General features: G+C 49.0%; 1 protein-coding gene across 4 annotated transcripts in view; it reads right to left on the bottom strand.

Moving 5' to 3' along the window:
- Positions 1-13,972, bottom strand: part of CEP68 (centrosomal protein 68) — a 30,884-nt gene extending 16,912 nt beyond the window's left edge. For 2 of the 4 annotated variants that reach the window (XM_017890030.1, XM_017890028.1), the window contains exons 1-2: positions 13,789-13,971; positions 666-1,068 (exon numbers count right to left, since the gene is read on the bottom strand). In XM_017890030.1, coding sequence (XP_017745519.1) covers positions 666-1,022 — 357 coding nt within the window. In that variant the 5' untranslated portion in view covers positions 1,023-1,068; positions 13,789-13,971. Of the gene's footprint in view, positions 1-665; positions 1,069-13,788 lie in introns of all 4 variants that reach the window. The other 2 variants (XM_017890031.1, XM_017890029.1) reach the window with 2 other exon arrangements.
- Positions 13,973-14,015: the final 43 nt, after the last annotated feature.

A 14,015-nucleotide genomic window follows, 5' to 3' on the forward strand; every position in this document is an offset into this window, starting at 1 on the left:
GAACAGGAAAGAATGTAAGAGTTGGGCAGAACAGATCATTCAGGTCACCTCCCAATGATACTGAGGGCCTACAAGATCTGGTGATCTGCCTGTAGTCACAGAACCTGGTAGGATTCCCTGCCCCATGTGACTCCCACTAAGAGAAGCTGCCTGGCAGTCAGAGAAGCCCAAAGAATTCTCCTTAACCAGGGACAGTGCTGCCTACTACAGGGCTCCAAGGTTCTGACATGTCCCTTGGGTCTGAAGAGGATTTAGTTCAGAGCCCCCAGGAACCCCAAGTCCTGGACACACCTTTCCCAAGTCTCTTCAGGGTACCCCTAAAAAGCCTTTAGATCACCAAGTCAGAAACAGTACAGGGCTCCCCTTGCCAGAATTCCCCTGGCCTACACCTCTGGGCAGCAGCCTCTTGGCCATACAATCCCTAGTCCTCAAAAAGTCACCAGTCACTCTTGAGGAACAGGAGATACCGTGGACAGTCCCCCCCGACTGGTCCTGAGGCCCAGCTCTCCAGCTGAACCCACAAAACAGAAATCATCATACTCAGGCCCCTCTAATTCCTCACCCTGCACAGTGGCCAGGAAAGGATGCAAGATGGTGAGGAAATCCTAGAACAAACTCCCAAAGGACAGCAACTGGTCCATCTACAGTCTTGCCTTAGTACCTACCTGGCTTTCCCCATAGAGCAGAAGGTCTCCAGACCCCATGGTGGTAGGAGGCAGGCCACCGAGTGCAGGCTCAGACCTCTCAGCTACGGGCTCTCTGCTGGCATCACTGGCCTGTGGCTGGTGGGCTCTAGAGAGGCTGCCAGGGTCAGTTCCAATCCAGCAAGCAGGGGCAGGTATTCCTTCTGCCCCCCATACAGGGGAGATGAGCCCTCCCTCAGCATCCAGGTGTGGGGGCTGCTCCCCACTCACAGGCCCTGGGGTGTCCAGTTCCCGCTCCCCGCAGTTCCCTCTCCCGTAAGACTGGGCCTTTGTGTCTTCAGATGCTTCCGCTTCTGCCTTTTCTTCACCCAGGGCCATTGAGACTCCCTGCCTAGGTCAGGGTTCTGCTGAAGACTCCAGCTTCCTACAAAACAGGGGAGGGGAGAGAAAAATATAAATCTTCTGCATCTGTGTTCAGGAAGCCTTGCTTTTTAACAATTAAGGCAAACATATTTTTGGCCAAAGGAAAAAGGATACAAATGATGACTACTTCCTCAGAGGAGCACCAAGTTCTGGCTTTTCCCTGGCCCCAGACCTTTCCAAAGGGGACACAGAAGCACACCATTTTCCCCTCTGCTTTCATAGTGGATGGCGCCATCCCCACCAGCAGACACCCAAGAGGGTCAACACAGGTCCAAAGTCCAATTAAGGCTGGGGTCCTGCCTAAGTCACCTTTCTGCCCCTTTAGCCCAACCCCACTGGAAAAGAGTCCTGGTGGGACCCTTCCTGTGCACAGGCTCACAGGCGTTCTGTTGTCCTAATGGTCCTCTCAGCAAGCAACTCAAGCCTGGCTCTGACTGTTCTATCTTAGAGAACAGCAAGTCAGGGCATGCCCAGGCCTCAGCTGAGCACTGAAGAATGCCCCCCAAGATGCTTGGCTCTGCCTGGCAGACGAAGCAGGACCCTCTTTTTTCTTTTCTTCGAGACAGGGTCTTACTCTGTTACCCAGGCTGGAGTGCAGTGGCGTGATCTCAGTTCACTGCAGCCTCGACCTCCCCGGGCTCAGATGATCCTCCCACCTCAGCCTCCTGAGTAGCTGGGACTAAAGGCACAGGTCACCACGCCTGGCTAATTTTTGCATTTTTTGTAGAGACAGGGTTTCACCATGTTGCCCAGGCTGCAACCCTCTCAAAGCACAGAAACCACATCCAGGCTGTGGAACAGGTAAGGGCTTCTTGTTCCAAGGATGGCCAGTGACCAAAGAGAAAGATCAGCAACTCTCCTCAGGCTGGCCTGGGTTATGCTGCACCTGATGATGGAGGGAAGCTGTGGAAAGCTGGTGGCTAATAGTGGTAGGGTAAGTGTAACACGGCATGTATGCACATGAGAGTGAGAGCCAGGCGGCAGGCAGGTAGGCGAGGGAGCATAGGCAGAGCACTCAGGGAAGGATGATGATTTGGGAGCTGAATCTGCAAACAGGACCATTCCAATACAAAGAGGTTCAGGAACAACAGAGGGACACCACCCTCAGCCTAAGCATGCCAGCAAGAGCTGGTGCTGGGAGCCCTGGCGGGATGGGGCAGGGAGCCAAAAGGCCAACAGGAGGAAGACTAACGCTGGGAGGACATGGAAGGGGAGGTGATGGAACCGTGAATGCCCAGGATGTCGGCAGCTACCTGGAGTGCACTGGGTCCACCTCAAAGCTTAAACGTGGGCAGAAATGCCCTTGTTTCCTCAGACAGGAAGCAAAGAGATGGTAAGAGGAGATGCTGGTGGAGAGCCTGCAAAGGGGGGAGTGGCTGTGGCTGCGGGCTCATCCTACTCAGCTCGCACACTGGGAAATACCACCTAGAAGGGCACTGCACACACTGAGGCCTCCTCGCACTGGGATCCAAGAGGTCCCTTTCCTACCCTGCCTGATGGAGAATGCCAGGCTCCAGCCTGATTCAGAGGTGACCATGGAGGAGAGCATGCCCTTCGCATGGACTCTCGTCTAATTCCCACAACCACCAGGTGGGGCAGGAACTAATCAGAAAAACAATTATTTTTGAGTGGTAATATACAGCTCAAATGTAAAATGCACAATAGATATAAGCCTCTCTCCGCCCTTGTCCCCCATTCCTTTGCTAAAATGAGCCAGGGCAGGCAGAGCATCTATGACAGTGCCTGGCATGGTATGGACACTAAGTGTTGGCTATTGTCATTAGTGTCATGGGGAGGCATCAACAGAATCAGTGTAACAGGCCACCTTATAAGGAAGGACAAAGGAGCCAAACGGGAGAAAAAGCAGCCCATTTTTAAATATAAATCAAACAAAATATTTACTACTAGATACTCCCACAAAAACAGCCTTACTAGTTTTGTGTATGACTCTTGTTTCCTGACGCAAATACTATTTCATCCTTCCTTCCTTTTTTTTCCCCCCTGGAGACTGAGTCTTGCTCTGTCACCCAGGCTAGAGTTCAGTGGCATGATCTTGGCTCACTGCAACCTCCACCTCCCGGGTTCAAGCGATTCTCCTACCTCAGCCTCCTGGTAGCTGGGACTACAGGCGTGTGCCACCACGCCTGGCTAATTTTTTTGTATTTTTGGTAGAGACAGGGTTTCACCATGTTAGCCAGGCTGTTCTTGAACTCCTGACCTCAGGATATCCACCCAACTCCCAAAGTGCTGGGATTACAGGCATGAGCCACTGCACCGGGCTTATCCTTCCCACCCTTTTTTAAAATACAAAAGTAGCAAACTGTATGGGTCATACTGTTCAGAACGTTGCTTTTCTTTTCTCTACAAAAAACGTCTAGGGGATCATTCCTAAGCAATACAGCAGGTCCTTCAGTAACATCACTTGGTTCAATGTCCTTTTTTTTTTTGAGACAGAGTCTCGCTCTGTCTCCCAGGCTGGTGTGCAGTGATGCAATCTCGGCTCACTGCAACCTCTGCCTCCCGGGTTCAAGCAATTCTCTTGCCTCAGCCTCCCAAGTAGCTGGGATTACAGGTGCCCGCCACCACACCTGGCTAATTTTTCTATTTTTAGTAGAGATGGGGTTTCACCATCTTGGCCAGGCTGGTCTTGAAATTCTGACCTCGTGATCCACCTACCTCAGTCTCCCAAAGTGCTGGGATTACAGGCGTGAGCCACTGCGCCTGGCCAATTTTTGTATATTTAATAGAGATGGGGTTTCACCATCTTGGCCAGGCTAGTCTTGAACTTCTGACCTTGTGATCCACCCGCCTCAGCCTCCCAAAGTGCTGGGATTACAGGCATGAGCCACACTGCCCAGTCGGTCCAATGTCTTCTCATTATATCACTGATGAGAAGAAACACTGATTCCTGGCTGAGGTCACTGTCTGTATGGAGTGTACACATTCTCCCCATGTCTGCTTGGATGATATCCAGTTTATCTGGATACTCAGGTTTCCTTCCACATCCCAAAAATATATACTTAGGTAAATGGGGCTGACTACATGGTCCTGGTCTGAGTTGGTGGTATATGAGAGAGTGCGCCTTGCCATAGATTGACGTCCTGCCCATGACTGGTTCCCTCCTTACACCCTCAGCTGTTGGGATAGGCTCCAGCCACCTGCGACCTTGAACCCATTTGAGTAAGCAGGTAAATCATAATCTTGTTTTTTTTTTTTTTTTTTTTAAGATGAAGTCTCAGTTTGTCGCCCAGGCTGGAGTGCAGTGGCGCAATCTTGGCTCACTGCAACCTCTGCCCCCTGGCTTCAAGCCATTCTCCTGCCTCAGCCTTCTGAGTAGCGGGGACTACAGACACTCACCACCATGCCTGACTAATTTTTATATTTTTAGTGGAGACAGGGTTTCACCATGATGGCCAGGCTGATCTGGAACTCCTGACCTCAAATGATCTGCCCTAGTTGGCCTCCCAAAGTGCTGGGATTACAGGCATGAGCCACCACGCCTGGCTCATCTTACTTGTTTATATTCATCATTCATAAATGTATGTACAGCTCACATTTATTTCAATATTTAATTTAGAAGTGTTTTACAGTTTATTTAGAAGTTTGATGATGCTTTCATGACCAGAAATATGCCATAGGAGCTTAACTCTTATTTATATCAATTAGACTATGGTAAAATTGGTTTCTTTATATGTCCCTTCAAATGGCAGAGTCACGGTTTCCAAAAACCTACTGATGACATCAAGTGAGGACTTATTGTACACAGAGAGCTTCCTCTTTCTTTTTCATTACTGCCCAGTGCTGTATTCTGGTGCAAGGAAGCACTAGTTTATTTCACCAGTCCCTTATTAGTGGACATTTGGGTTATTTCTAGTCTTTTTTGCTAGCCCAAACAATGCTATGATGAGTCACTATGCACACACATATGTGCTGGCACATCTTCAGCATAAATTGCAGAAGTAGAGCTGCTGAGGCGAAGGGTGCCCACGGGCATGCTTTTGGCACACACTGCAGTGTGGCCCTCTGCTGAGTGGTATCACTCCACACTCCACCAGCACATGTGAGGGCCAGTTCCCACGGGAGCCAGGGTCTTTAATCCTCATGTCACAGATGGGGAAATGAAGGCTCTGAGCAAGACAAGTCCAGGACTGCCCAACTCCAGAGCCCAAGCTGTTTATGAACCAAATGGGGAATAAGTGATCAAACAGTTAAGCCACAAAGCAGAAGAGGGAGAAGATTGGTGGAGGGACAACGAGACGAGTGACAAGTCTTGCTGCGACACAGATCTTATGGAGCCACATCCTCACCTGGTGGCTCTTTAAGAAACTGCACATGAAGATGTTTACAGGCAAGGTGTGTTTTCACAACTAGGGGAACACGCTGAGCCCTTGAGCTGGAAAAACCAGGGTGAAGGCCGGGTATAGCCCATAATTCCCAAATGCTACTTCTTGCTCCATTTCTAAAAACTCTCTCAATGGCCAGAGATCCCCCACACCCCTCACTGAAGGGTGCGGTCTTGAGACAGGGTGCTGGAATAAGATGATGGTGGGGCAAAGGAGGGGTGCAAACAAATTATCCCTTTGTTTTGATCATGTAGTTTTTATTTATCTTGTCTGGACCTCATTATTAAAAAAAAAAGAAGGTATCTATTTATCCTGGAGAGATGGGGAGTAGTGAGCTATTACAAACTATTCATTCGACATCCCTAAGTAACTTACAAGGATACACACAAACCTGAACTAGGTTAGTGGTGCGGCCAAAGCCCCTTCAGCAACCAGGTAAGAAGGTCTGAAATTCAATGATGCTCATGGAAACGGTGCGTCTCTAACGACGGAATGAAGGTAGTTACCTTCTCAGACTGGATAAACAGTCCCTTTCTAATTTTATTAATCTGCCTGACGAATCATGCTTTTCCCCCTCTACTATACAAGTTTATTATGAGAACCAAGATAGACACGTGTGAAAGAAAATGAAAACCAATCTATAATGCATTCAAAACTGTCTATGAAATGTTACCAAAATGCAACGAAAGGGAGAAATCAGTTGGGATAAATATAATTGGGGAAAACTTCCTGAATTAATGACTGAAGACAAACCAGTTTTAAAACAGCAATCATGCTGAAGAAAACACTGGCCCAGGCTATGATAAACGCACAAGTTTTGGATTCCTAGGACTCAACTCTGTCTACATCTGCCAGGTGGCCATCCGTTAACACTGCAAGGTCTGGTCTTCATTTCCATAGATCCAAGATTTTACATATCATTACTTCTAACCCTCTGGGGTAGGGATGAAGGGGACAGATTCGGTTTGGAACTTTCTTTCTTTTTTTTTTTTTTTTTTTGACACGGAGTCTGGCTTTGTCGCCCAGGCTGGAGTGCAGTGGCCGGATCTCAGCTCACTGCAAGCTCCGCCTCCCGGGTTTACGCCATTCTCCTGCCTCAGCCTCCTGAGTAGCTGGGACTACAGGCGCCCGCCACCTCACCCGGCTAATTTTTTGTATTTTTTAGTAGAGACGGGGTTTCACCGTGTTAGCCAGGATGGTCTCGATCTCCTGACCTCGTGATCTGCCCGTCTCGGCCTCCCAAAGTGCTGGGATTACAGGCTTGAGCCACCGCACCCGGCCCGGTTTGGAACTTTCAATAAGAGACAGCTTATCCTTCTCAGACTGGTGAACAGCACTTGTTGTGTTGGACCCACAATATCTCCCAGGTCATCAGCTTTAAACAATCTCCTAATGTGGGACCTCCTGTTCTCGGATCACACATTTTAGTGTTCTGGAGGCTAGTAGCTCCACGACGGGGCACAGGCCCCAGTCTCCTCCCAAATGAAGAAAGTGCCAGGAGGTTGGACTGAATGACAGGAGGCATCAGAGCACAGACAATGAACTCAACCCTCTCCTCTGAGAAAGGTCTGTACACACCAGAACTGCCTTGTCCTTTGTCCAAACCAAGAGACAAGGCATATAAGCTTCAGGATATTCTAGGGACCATCTGGACTTTGTTATTAAAATTCTAGTTTCCAGAACCTGAAGAGGCTGTATGATCCACCAGATATAATTAGGAGTGATGTAGGCTTGGCTTACTCTCACCCTACAGTAAAAATACGCCCACAAATCATGCATGTGGTAACACAAACTCTAAACCTGGACATCTGACCCTTCTTGGTATATGCTGCATCACCCTAGGACACTCCTGTCACAGCTGCCAGGCTTCCTCCCACTCACTTCTGTCCAGGATGGAGAGAGGAGGACTGGGAACTGTGGGAGGGGCGAGGCTCTGCTCTTGCTCTTGACTAAACCCCTCAAACAGATGAATGATCAACTAGACAGCAATCCTCCTTTGAACAAAAAAAGACCTCCTGGAGGACTGTTTTTTTTTTCTTTTTTTGAGATAGAGTCTCTCTCTGTCGCCCAGGCTGTAGTGCAGTGGCACGATTGCAGCTTACTGCAACCTCTGCCTCCCAGGTTCAAGGGATTCTCGTGCCTCAGCCTCCCGAATCGCTGGGATTACAGGCATGCACCACCATACCTGGCTCATTTTCTGTATTTTTAGTACGGACAGGGTTTCCACATGTTGCCAGGGCTGGCCTCGAACTCCTGAGCTCGGGCAATCCACCTGCCTAGGCCTCCCAAAGTGCTGGGTTTACAGATATGAGCCACCATGCCTGGCCTTTTTTTTGTAGATGGACTCTCACTCTGTCACCTAGGCTGGAGTGCAGCAGTGAGACCTTGGCTCACTGCAACCTCTGCCTCCCGGGTTCAAACAATTCTCCTGGCTTAGCCTCCCAAGCAGCTGGGACTACAGGCACATGCCACCATGCCCTGCTAATTTTTCTATTTTTAATAGATACGGGGTTTCACCATGTTGGCCAGGCTAGTCTCGAACTCCTCGCCTCAAATGACCCACCGGCCTCGGCCTCCCAAAGTGTTGGGATTACAGGCGGGAGCCACCACGCCTGGCCAGGACTCTTTAAGTCGTGAGCTCCTTTTAAAACAATCTAATTTATACCAACTTTGCCCTGGGAGCTCTGTCCTGGCAAGGGCTTGTCTCTGTACCTGAGTGCACAGTCACCTGTGCCAGCTACAGAGGCCAGGTGTTGCCAGACTGAGCAAGCCCTATGAGTTCAGGGTCAAAACCTCGACACTTGTTTCTACAGGAGGCCACAGGTGTAAGTGATAATTGCCATGAACACACAGTGGCAGAAGCTGCCCACAGAACTAGACAAAGAGGCTTTCCACATTGCTGCTCTTTCTCCAATAACATGAAACTGTCCACAAGGAAACAGAAGGCAGGACCCAGCAGAGGTTGCTGGAAGAACTCCAGGGGAACTAGATTTATGGAATAAAGGAGCTTAAAGGCAGAGGCCAAGCGGCATGGGAGGCAGCAGAAAAAGAGGTAAAGACACGTAGCGGAAGCCAACAAAGGGGCCAGTCACAAGAGGTGACTGACGCCTGCTTCAGGGTGGTGTGGGTGCCAGAAAAACTGTGGCTGGAGGTCTGAGCCTGGGAGGCCAGCAGCAAAGAGCAACTGCCGTTCCACCTGCTCCTGCCCTGCTGAGAAGTCCCCCTGGAGCCCCAGAGTCCCCCACACCAGCCCTATCTTCCACTGTGAGGTAGGTCACTCTGAGCACTTTGTCCCCCTTCTCTGCAGATAAAATCAAAGTAAAGTGAAAATGAAGAAAAGACTCAAAGCTACAGAGGGTAAACTGTGTGTGCTGTGGCTTGGCCATGGGCCGAGGCCATCCCCAGGATCCTCGGGCACCAGGAGCCTGTTCTTTTCTCCCCAGGGCTATTTCTGGAAGTTTTGCTTAGAGTCAAAAGAACAGAAGGAGTCTCCCAAGGCCCTAGGAGGAGCCAGTGGGTCCCTCTAGATCAATGTGGTAGGGAGGCTGTGGGCCAGGCTGCTTGGCTGTCTGTTCCCTCACCTTCTCACTCACTTATCTGTTGGCTGACCAACCAGGGCCACCAGACAGCCTCCCAACAAGGCCAATCTTCTTACTTATAGGGCAAAGTCTTCAGATGGCCTTTTTTTTTTTTTTTTTTTTAAATTTGTGATGGAGTCTTGCTCTGTTGCCCAGGCTAGAGTGCAGTGGCGCTATCTCACTGCAACCTCCACCTCCTGGGTTCAAGCAATTCTCCTGCCTCAGTCTTCTGAGTAATTGGGATTACAGGCACCCACCACCATGCCTGGCTAATTTTTGTATTTTTAGTAGAGACAGGGTTTCGCCATGTTGGCCAGGCTGGTCTCGAACTCCTGACCTCATGTGATCCTCCTGCCTCGGCCTCCCAAAATGTTGGGATTACAGGCGTGAGTCACTGTGCCCAGCCTAGATAGCCTTTAAAGAAATGTAAGTCACATCTACAAGGAGCTTGACTGAGTCCCAGTTACTCCTCCCCTCAACTCCAAGCTCTCTGGCCTCCTCAGCAGTCAGCAGAGTGTCTGTGTGTAATAAAGCTCAATGTACAAGGATGCCAAGGGCTGAATATGTCAATCAACTGCACCTTTTTTCCCGCCAAAGAGCAAAGCAGAGAAACACCTTCCTTATAAGAAAAATCACTGTCAGAAGAGGCTGTACCTGGACCACATGGGTGCATTTCCACAGACCATTGCTTTTACTATACTGACAGTTTTTTTTTTTCCCATTTATTATTTTTGTAAGAGACAAGGCCTCGTTATGCTGCCCAGGCTGGTCGCAAACTCCTGAACTCAAGCAATCATCCCCCCTTGGCCTCCCAAAGTGCTGGGATAACAGGCATGGGCCACGGTGCCCGACTCTGACACTTTTTTTGTGAGGTCATCAGGCTACATGTATGAAGACTGAGAAGAATCTTACCGATTCTCTCAAGAAATACTATTAAGAATGACACTCACTGTACCATAGCATTCTCTTTGGAGAACCCATGGGAGAATTCTCTGGCCTCAATAACAGAAACAGCTATCTCCACTCAGCAGACATTTTCACTTTGTAAGTACTGGCAAAACTGATAAAAAAAAAAATTTCCCTCTTTGCTTTGGCTGCTACAAAGTTCAGGGCCAAATACACAATCTCACTTGAATAAAATGCATAGGACAGAGAGGTACTTGCCTTTTTGTGCTAATCTCTCCCTTGACTTTTTCCTATTTTTTTTTTTTTCACTCCATGTGCCTCAATTGCTTTTATTAAAATCTTGTTATATCAAAGTATCGTGGAACAATTCCTTAATAGTTTTTTTTAACAAGATAGAGAAATTGTTAAAACAAAAAATAGAAAAAAGCTCTTAAAGCCAAGATTTTATTCCAATACCATAAGAAAATAAACCCATTTACCCAATACTTCTACAAAGCAAATGTAGATACTCGGGTTAGTACTTCACTATCAAAGTGTGATCCAGCACCAGCAGCATCTGCATTACCTCAGAGCTTGCAGGGAATGCAGATTCTCAGGTCCTACCCCAGAACCTTGGAATGAGAACCTGCAGTTTAGCAGTATCTCCAGATAACTTGGTAAGCACAACGTTTCAGAAGCACTGGGTTGGTAAGTAAGGCTGTTTCAGCACCCTGAGAAGGAACAACTAAAATAGCTTTACAACCATTCCTTGGGTGCCTATATGCCAGTTACACACAAGAAAATTTATGGTCCTTGTCTTCAAGGCCTCTGCAACAGGACATTAGAAAAGGCTTACACCTTGTGGCAGGTTTTTAATGGCTAATTATAGAATACCACAGCTGGAAGGGAGTCTTCAGAAATCATAATATTCCCTAGAAAGAATTTGAGATCACGGTGGCTATGTGAAAAACAGAATCACAGACCTGAAATTCTCCTGTGCCAGTTACAAGTGAGAAGGGGAAAGGTATTTGTTCTGGAAACTAGAAATAATTTAAGATAAACTGGTATGCCAAGGGAGCTTACAGCTACAAGGAAATGTGCAACTTAACCTGTTTCCTGTATCCAGAAAGTGGTACAGGAAAACCTGGAAGTGACGCAGTGTCCCCCAAGGGTTGTATCTGACACCTCTAGCTGGCAGACAGGTCTAAAGCCAACAGGAACACTTCTTGGGCTTTTCACAATGTTTGTGAACAACATTAAAGATAGTAGTTTCTTCATGAGAACAGATTTAAGTTATACGGAGAGTTCACCTCCATAAGCTCTGCTTCTATCTGGATGGATCAACCATGTAAAGATTTTCTGTCAGCCACACGAGGTCCCAATCTATTTAGCTCCTCTGATTTTACATGACCATTTCAGGTACCAGACCCCATTAAGAGTGTATCAGGTACAATTGTAACTCTTGGCCAAACTGCTATTTGGCACCAAATCAATCTTTAGCTGGTGGTGAGACTCCAGACACATGAACAGATAATCTTCTATGGAATACTTTCACTGTGGAAAGAGAATCAGGAAAGGCTAAAGGGATGTTTAAAAATCAGCCATCAGGCTGGGCGCAGTGGCTCACGCCTGTAATTCCAGCACTTTGGGCGGCTGAGGTGGGTGGATTACCTGAGATCAGGGGTTCAAGACCAGGCTGGCCAGCATGGCGAAACCCTGTCTCTACAAAAAATACAAAAATTAGCGGGACATGGTGGTGGGCGCCTGTAATCCCAGCTAATTGGCAGGCTGAGGCAGGAGAACTGCTTGAACTCGGGAGGAGGAGGTTGCAGTGAGCTAAGATTGTGCCACTACACTCCAGCCTGGCCAAGAAGAGTGAGACTTCCTCTCAAAAAAAGAAAAAAAATCAGCCATCAGATAAGGGGCCAGGCACCGTGGCTCATGCCTGTAATCGCTTGAGCCCAGGAGTTCAAGACCAGCCTGGGCAATATAGAGAGACATCATCTCTACAACAAAATAGAAAATTAGCTGGGCGTAGTGATGTGCACCTGTGATCCCAGCTACTTGGGCGGTTGAGGTGAGAGGGACTCTTGACTCCAGGAGGCTGAGGTCACAGTGAGTTGAGATTATGCCACTGCACTCCAGCCTGGGTGATGGAGTCAGACCCTGTCTCAAAAAAAGGGATCGGATAAGGACCAAAAAGCAGAGAGATCCTGAAGGGTCAAATACTATACAGATATTTCATACTGGTGAGTGTATTCAAGTATCCATTTATTTTTCTCCTAACAACTGCTAACAGCTAACAGCTACAGATCATTTTCTTTGTGCCAGGAACAATGGTAGGCACTTTACATTAATATGTTATTTAATCCTCATAACCCACCACATAGGTACTATTACTATTTCCATTTTCAGGATGAGGAAACCAAGACACAGAGACGTTAAATAACTTAATGACATGCCTGTAATCTCAGCACTCTGGGAGGCGGAGGCAGGAGGATTGCTTGAGCCTAGGAGTTCAAGACCAGCCTGGACAACATGGCAAGAACCCCATCACCATTAAAACAAACAAACAAACAAACAAACAAACTTAATCGGAGTTAGTAACATGGCAGAGCTAAAGTCTGTTTGACTTAGAGAGCCTGAGCTTAGCTGCCTTCCTAACCTGTAAGAATAACTGGCTCAAGAAGTTAAATAAATATTTCTGTTGTGTCTCCTTTGGGCTACCATGCTGATTTTGTTTCCTTTTGGCTTCCTTCCATCATTGAGTGCCTTTTATGTTCCAAGCATTGTGCTAGGGGCTGGGGAAACCGCAATACAGTGTGACGTGTAAAAATATAGGTCGTAGAAGGTAGCCCTGAACAGGGAGGAGTTATCAATCGCAGGGTGAGTAAGTGCCTTCAAAAGCTTTGCAAAAGAGCTTAAACTGAATTTCTTGGTTTTTTTTGTTTTTGTTGTTGTTTTGTTTTCTAAGTGGGCCAGAATTGACTCAACAGAGGGTGGGAAAGGGGAATGGAGTGAACAAAGTAAAAAGTGGTGACTTCTAGATCTTTCAACTAAACCCAAAGCAAACTGACCCAACACCCTTTGTCACGCACTTTAATACAACATTCTCCACACCCTAGATCTGAGGACTGTTAGATTATTTACAAATGCTACCTCCCTTCGTGGTCCTGATGAATTCCCAGTGAGGTCCAATCTGCCCTGGCAGGTTTCCGCTCATTTTTGTTATAAACAATACACTAAACCCAAACTACTAATCGTCAAGGGCTGGAACAGGTTTTGGACATTCGTCCCCAGGCTGCTGAGAACTGTTCTAGTGATGACAGTTAGAAAGGGTAGCCCTCAGAGGCAAAAAAAAAAAAAAAAAATGAGACATCTAGATTTTTTCGCTCCGCATCTGGGCGCTGCAGCATCCACAGCGATAAGAAGACATCGCTGGTCTCCATCTTTCCAGGGGGAAAGGCCCGCGCTGCATTAGCCCCCACCGGGGAGCTGGGTAAACAGCCCACGCCCGGGAGAGGCCTGAGGGAAAGTGACCTCCCCCGGGGCCCAGGCCGACGAGCAGCGCAGCTGCTCCGCCACCAGATGCGCGGACTCGCGCGCTCCCTCGCCGCGCCCGGGCACTCCCAAGCCCAGCCGCCCGCCTCGGCCCCGACCCCTCGGCCGCCACAACACACGCCGTTCGGCCCGCAAAATGGAGGCGAAGGCACGAGGCGCCCCCGCCCCCAGGGAGCCTTTGTGCCCTTGCCGGCGGGGACGCGAGGCCAGACGGCCCGCACCGCAAGGGCCCCGCAGGCACCGAAGGGAGGAGGCGGAGGGGGCCGGGCTGCGCGCACGGATCTAGCCCGGGCCACCGCCCCCAGCGCCGCGGACACCCCCGACACCAGCACCAGGGCGCGGGACTCTGCCTACCTACCGCACCGCGAACGCTTCGCACGTCCGGAACAGCCTCAGCAGCCCCATGCGGTGGCCCCGAGCTGGGGGGCCCTGACTCCAACCGCGGCCCTCCAACCGCAGCCCGAAACGCGCAGGGCGGGACCGAGCGCCAACCACGCCTTTCGGACGCGGTGACCACACCCTTCTTCCCGCCCCTTCTCCCTCCGCGGGAGAGCTTTCGGCAGTGTCGCGCAGCCAATCTC

This window comes from Rhinopithecus bieti, unplaced genomic scaffold, assembly GCF_001698545.2.
Source record: "Rhinopithecus bieti isolate Rb0 unplaced genomic scaffold, ASM169854v2 scaffold_19018, whole genome shotgun sequence".
Classification (NCBI taxonomy): Eukaryota; Metazoa; Chordata; class Mammalia; order Primates; family Cercopithecidae; genus Rhinopithecus; species Rhinopithecus bieti.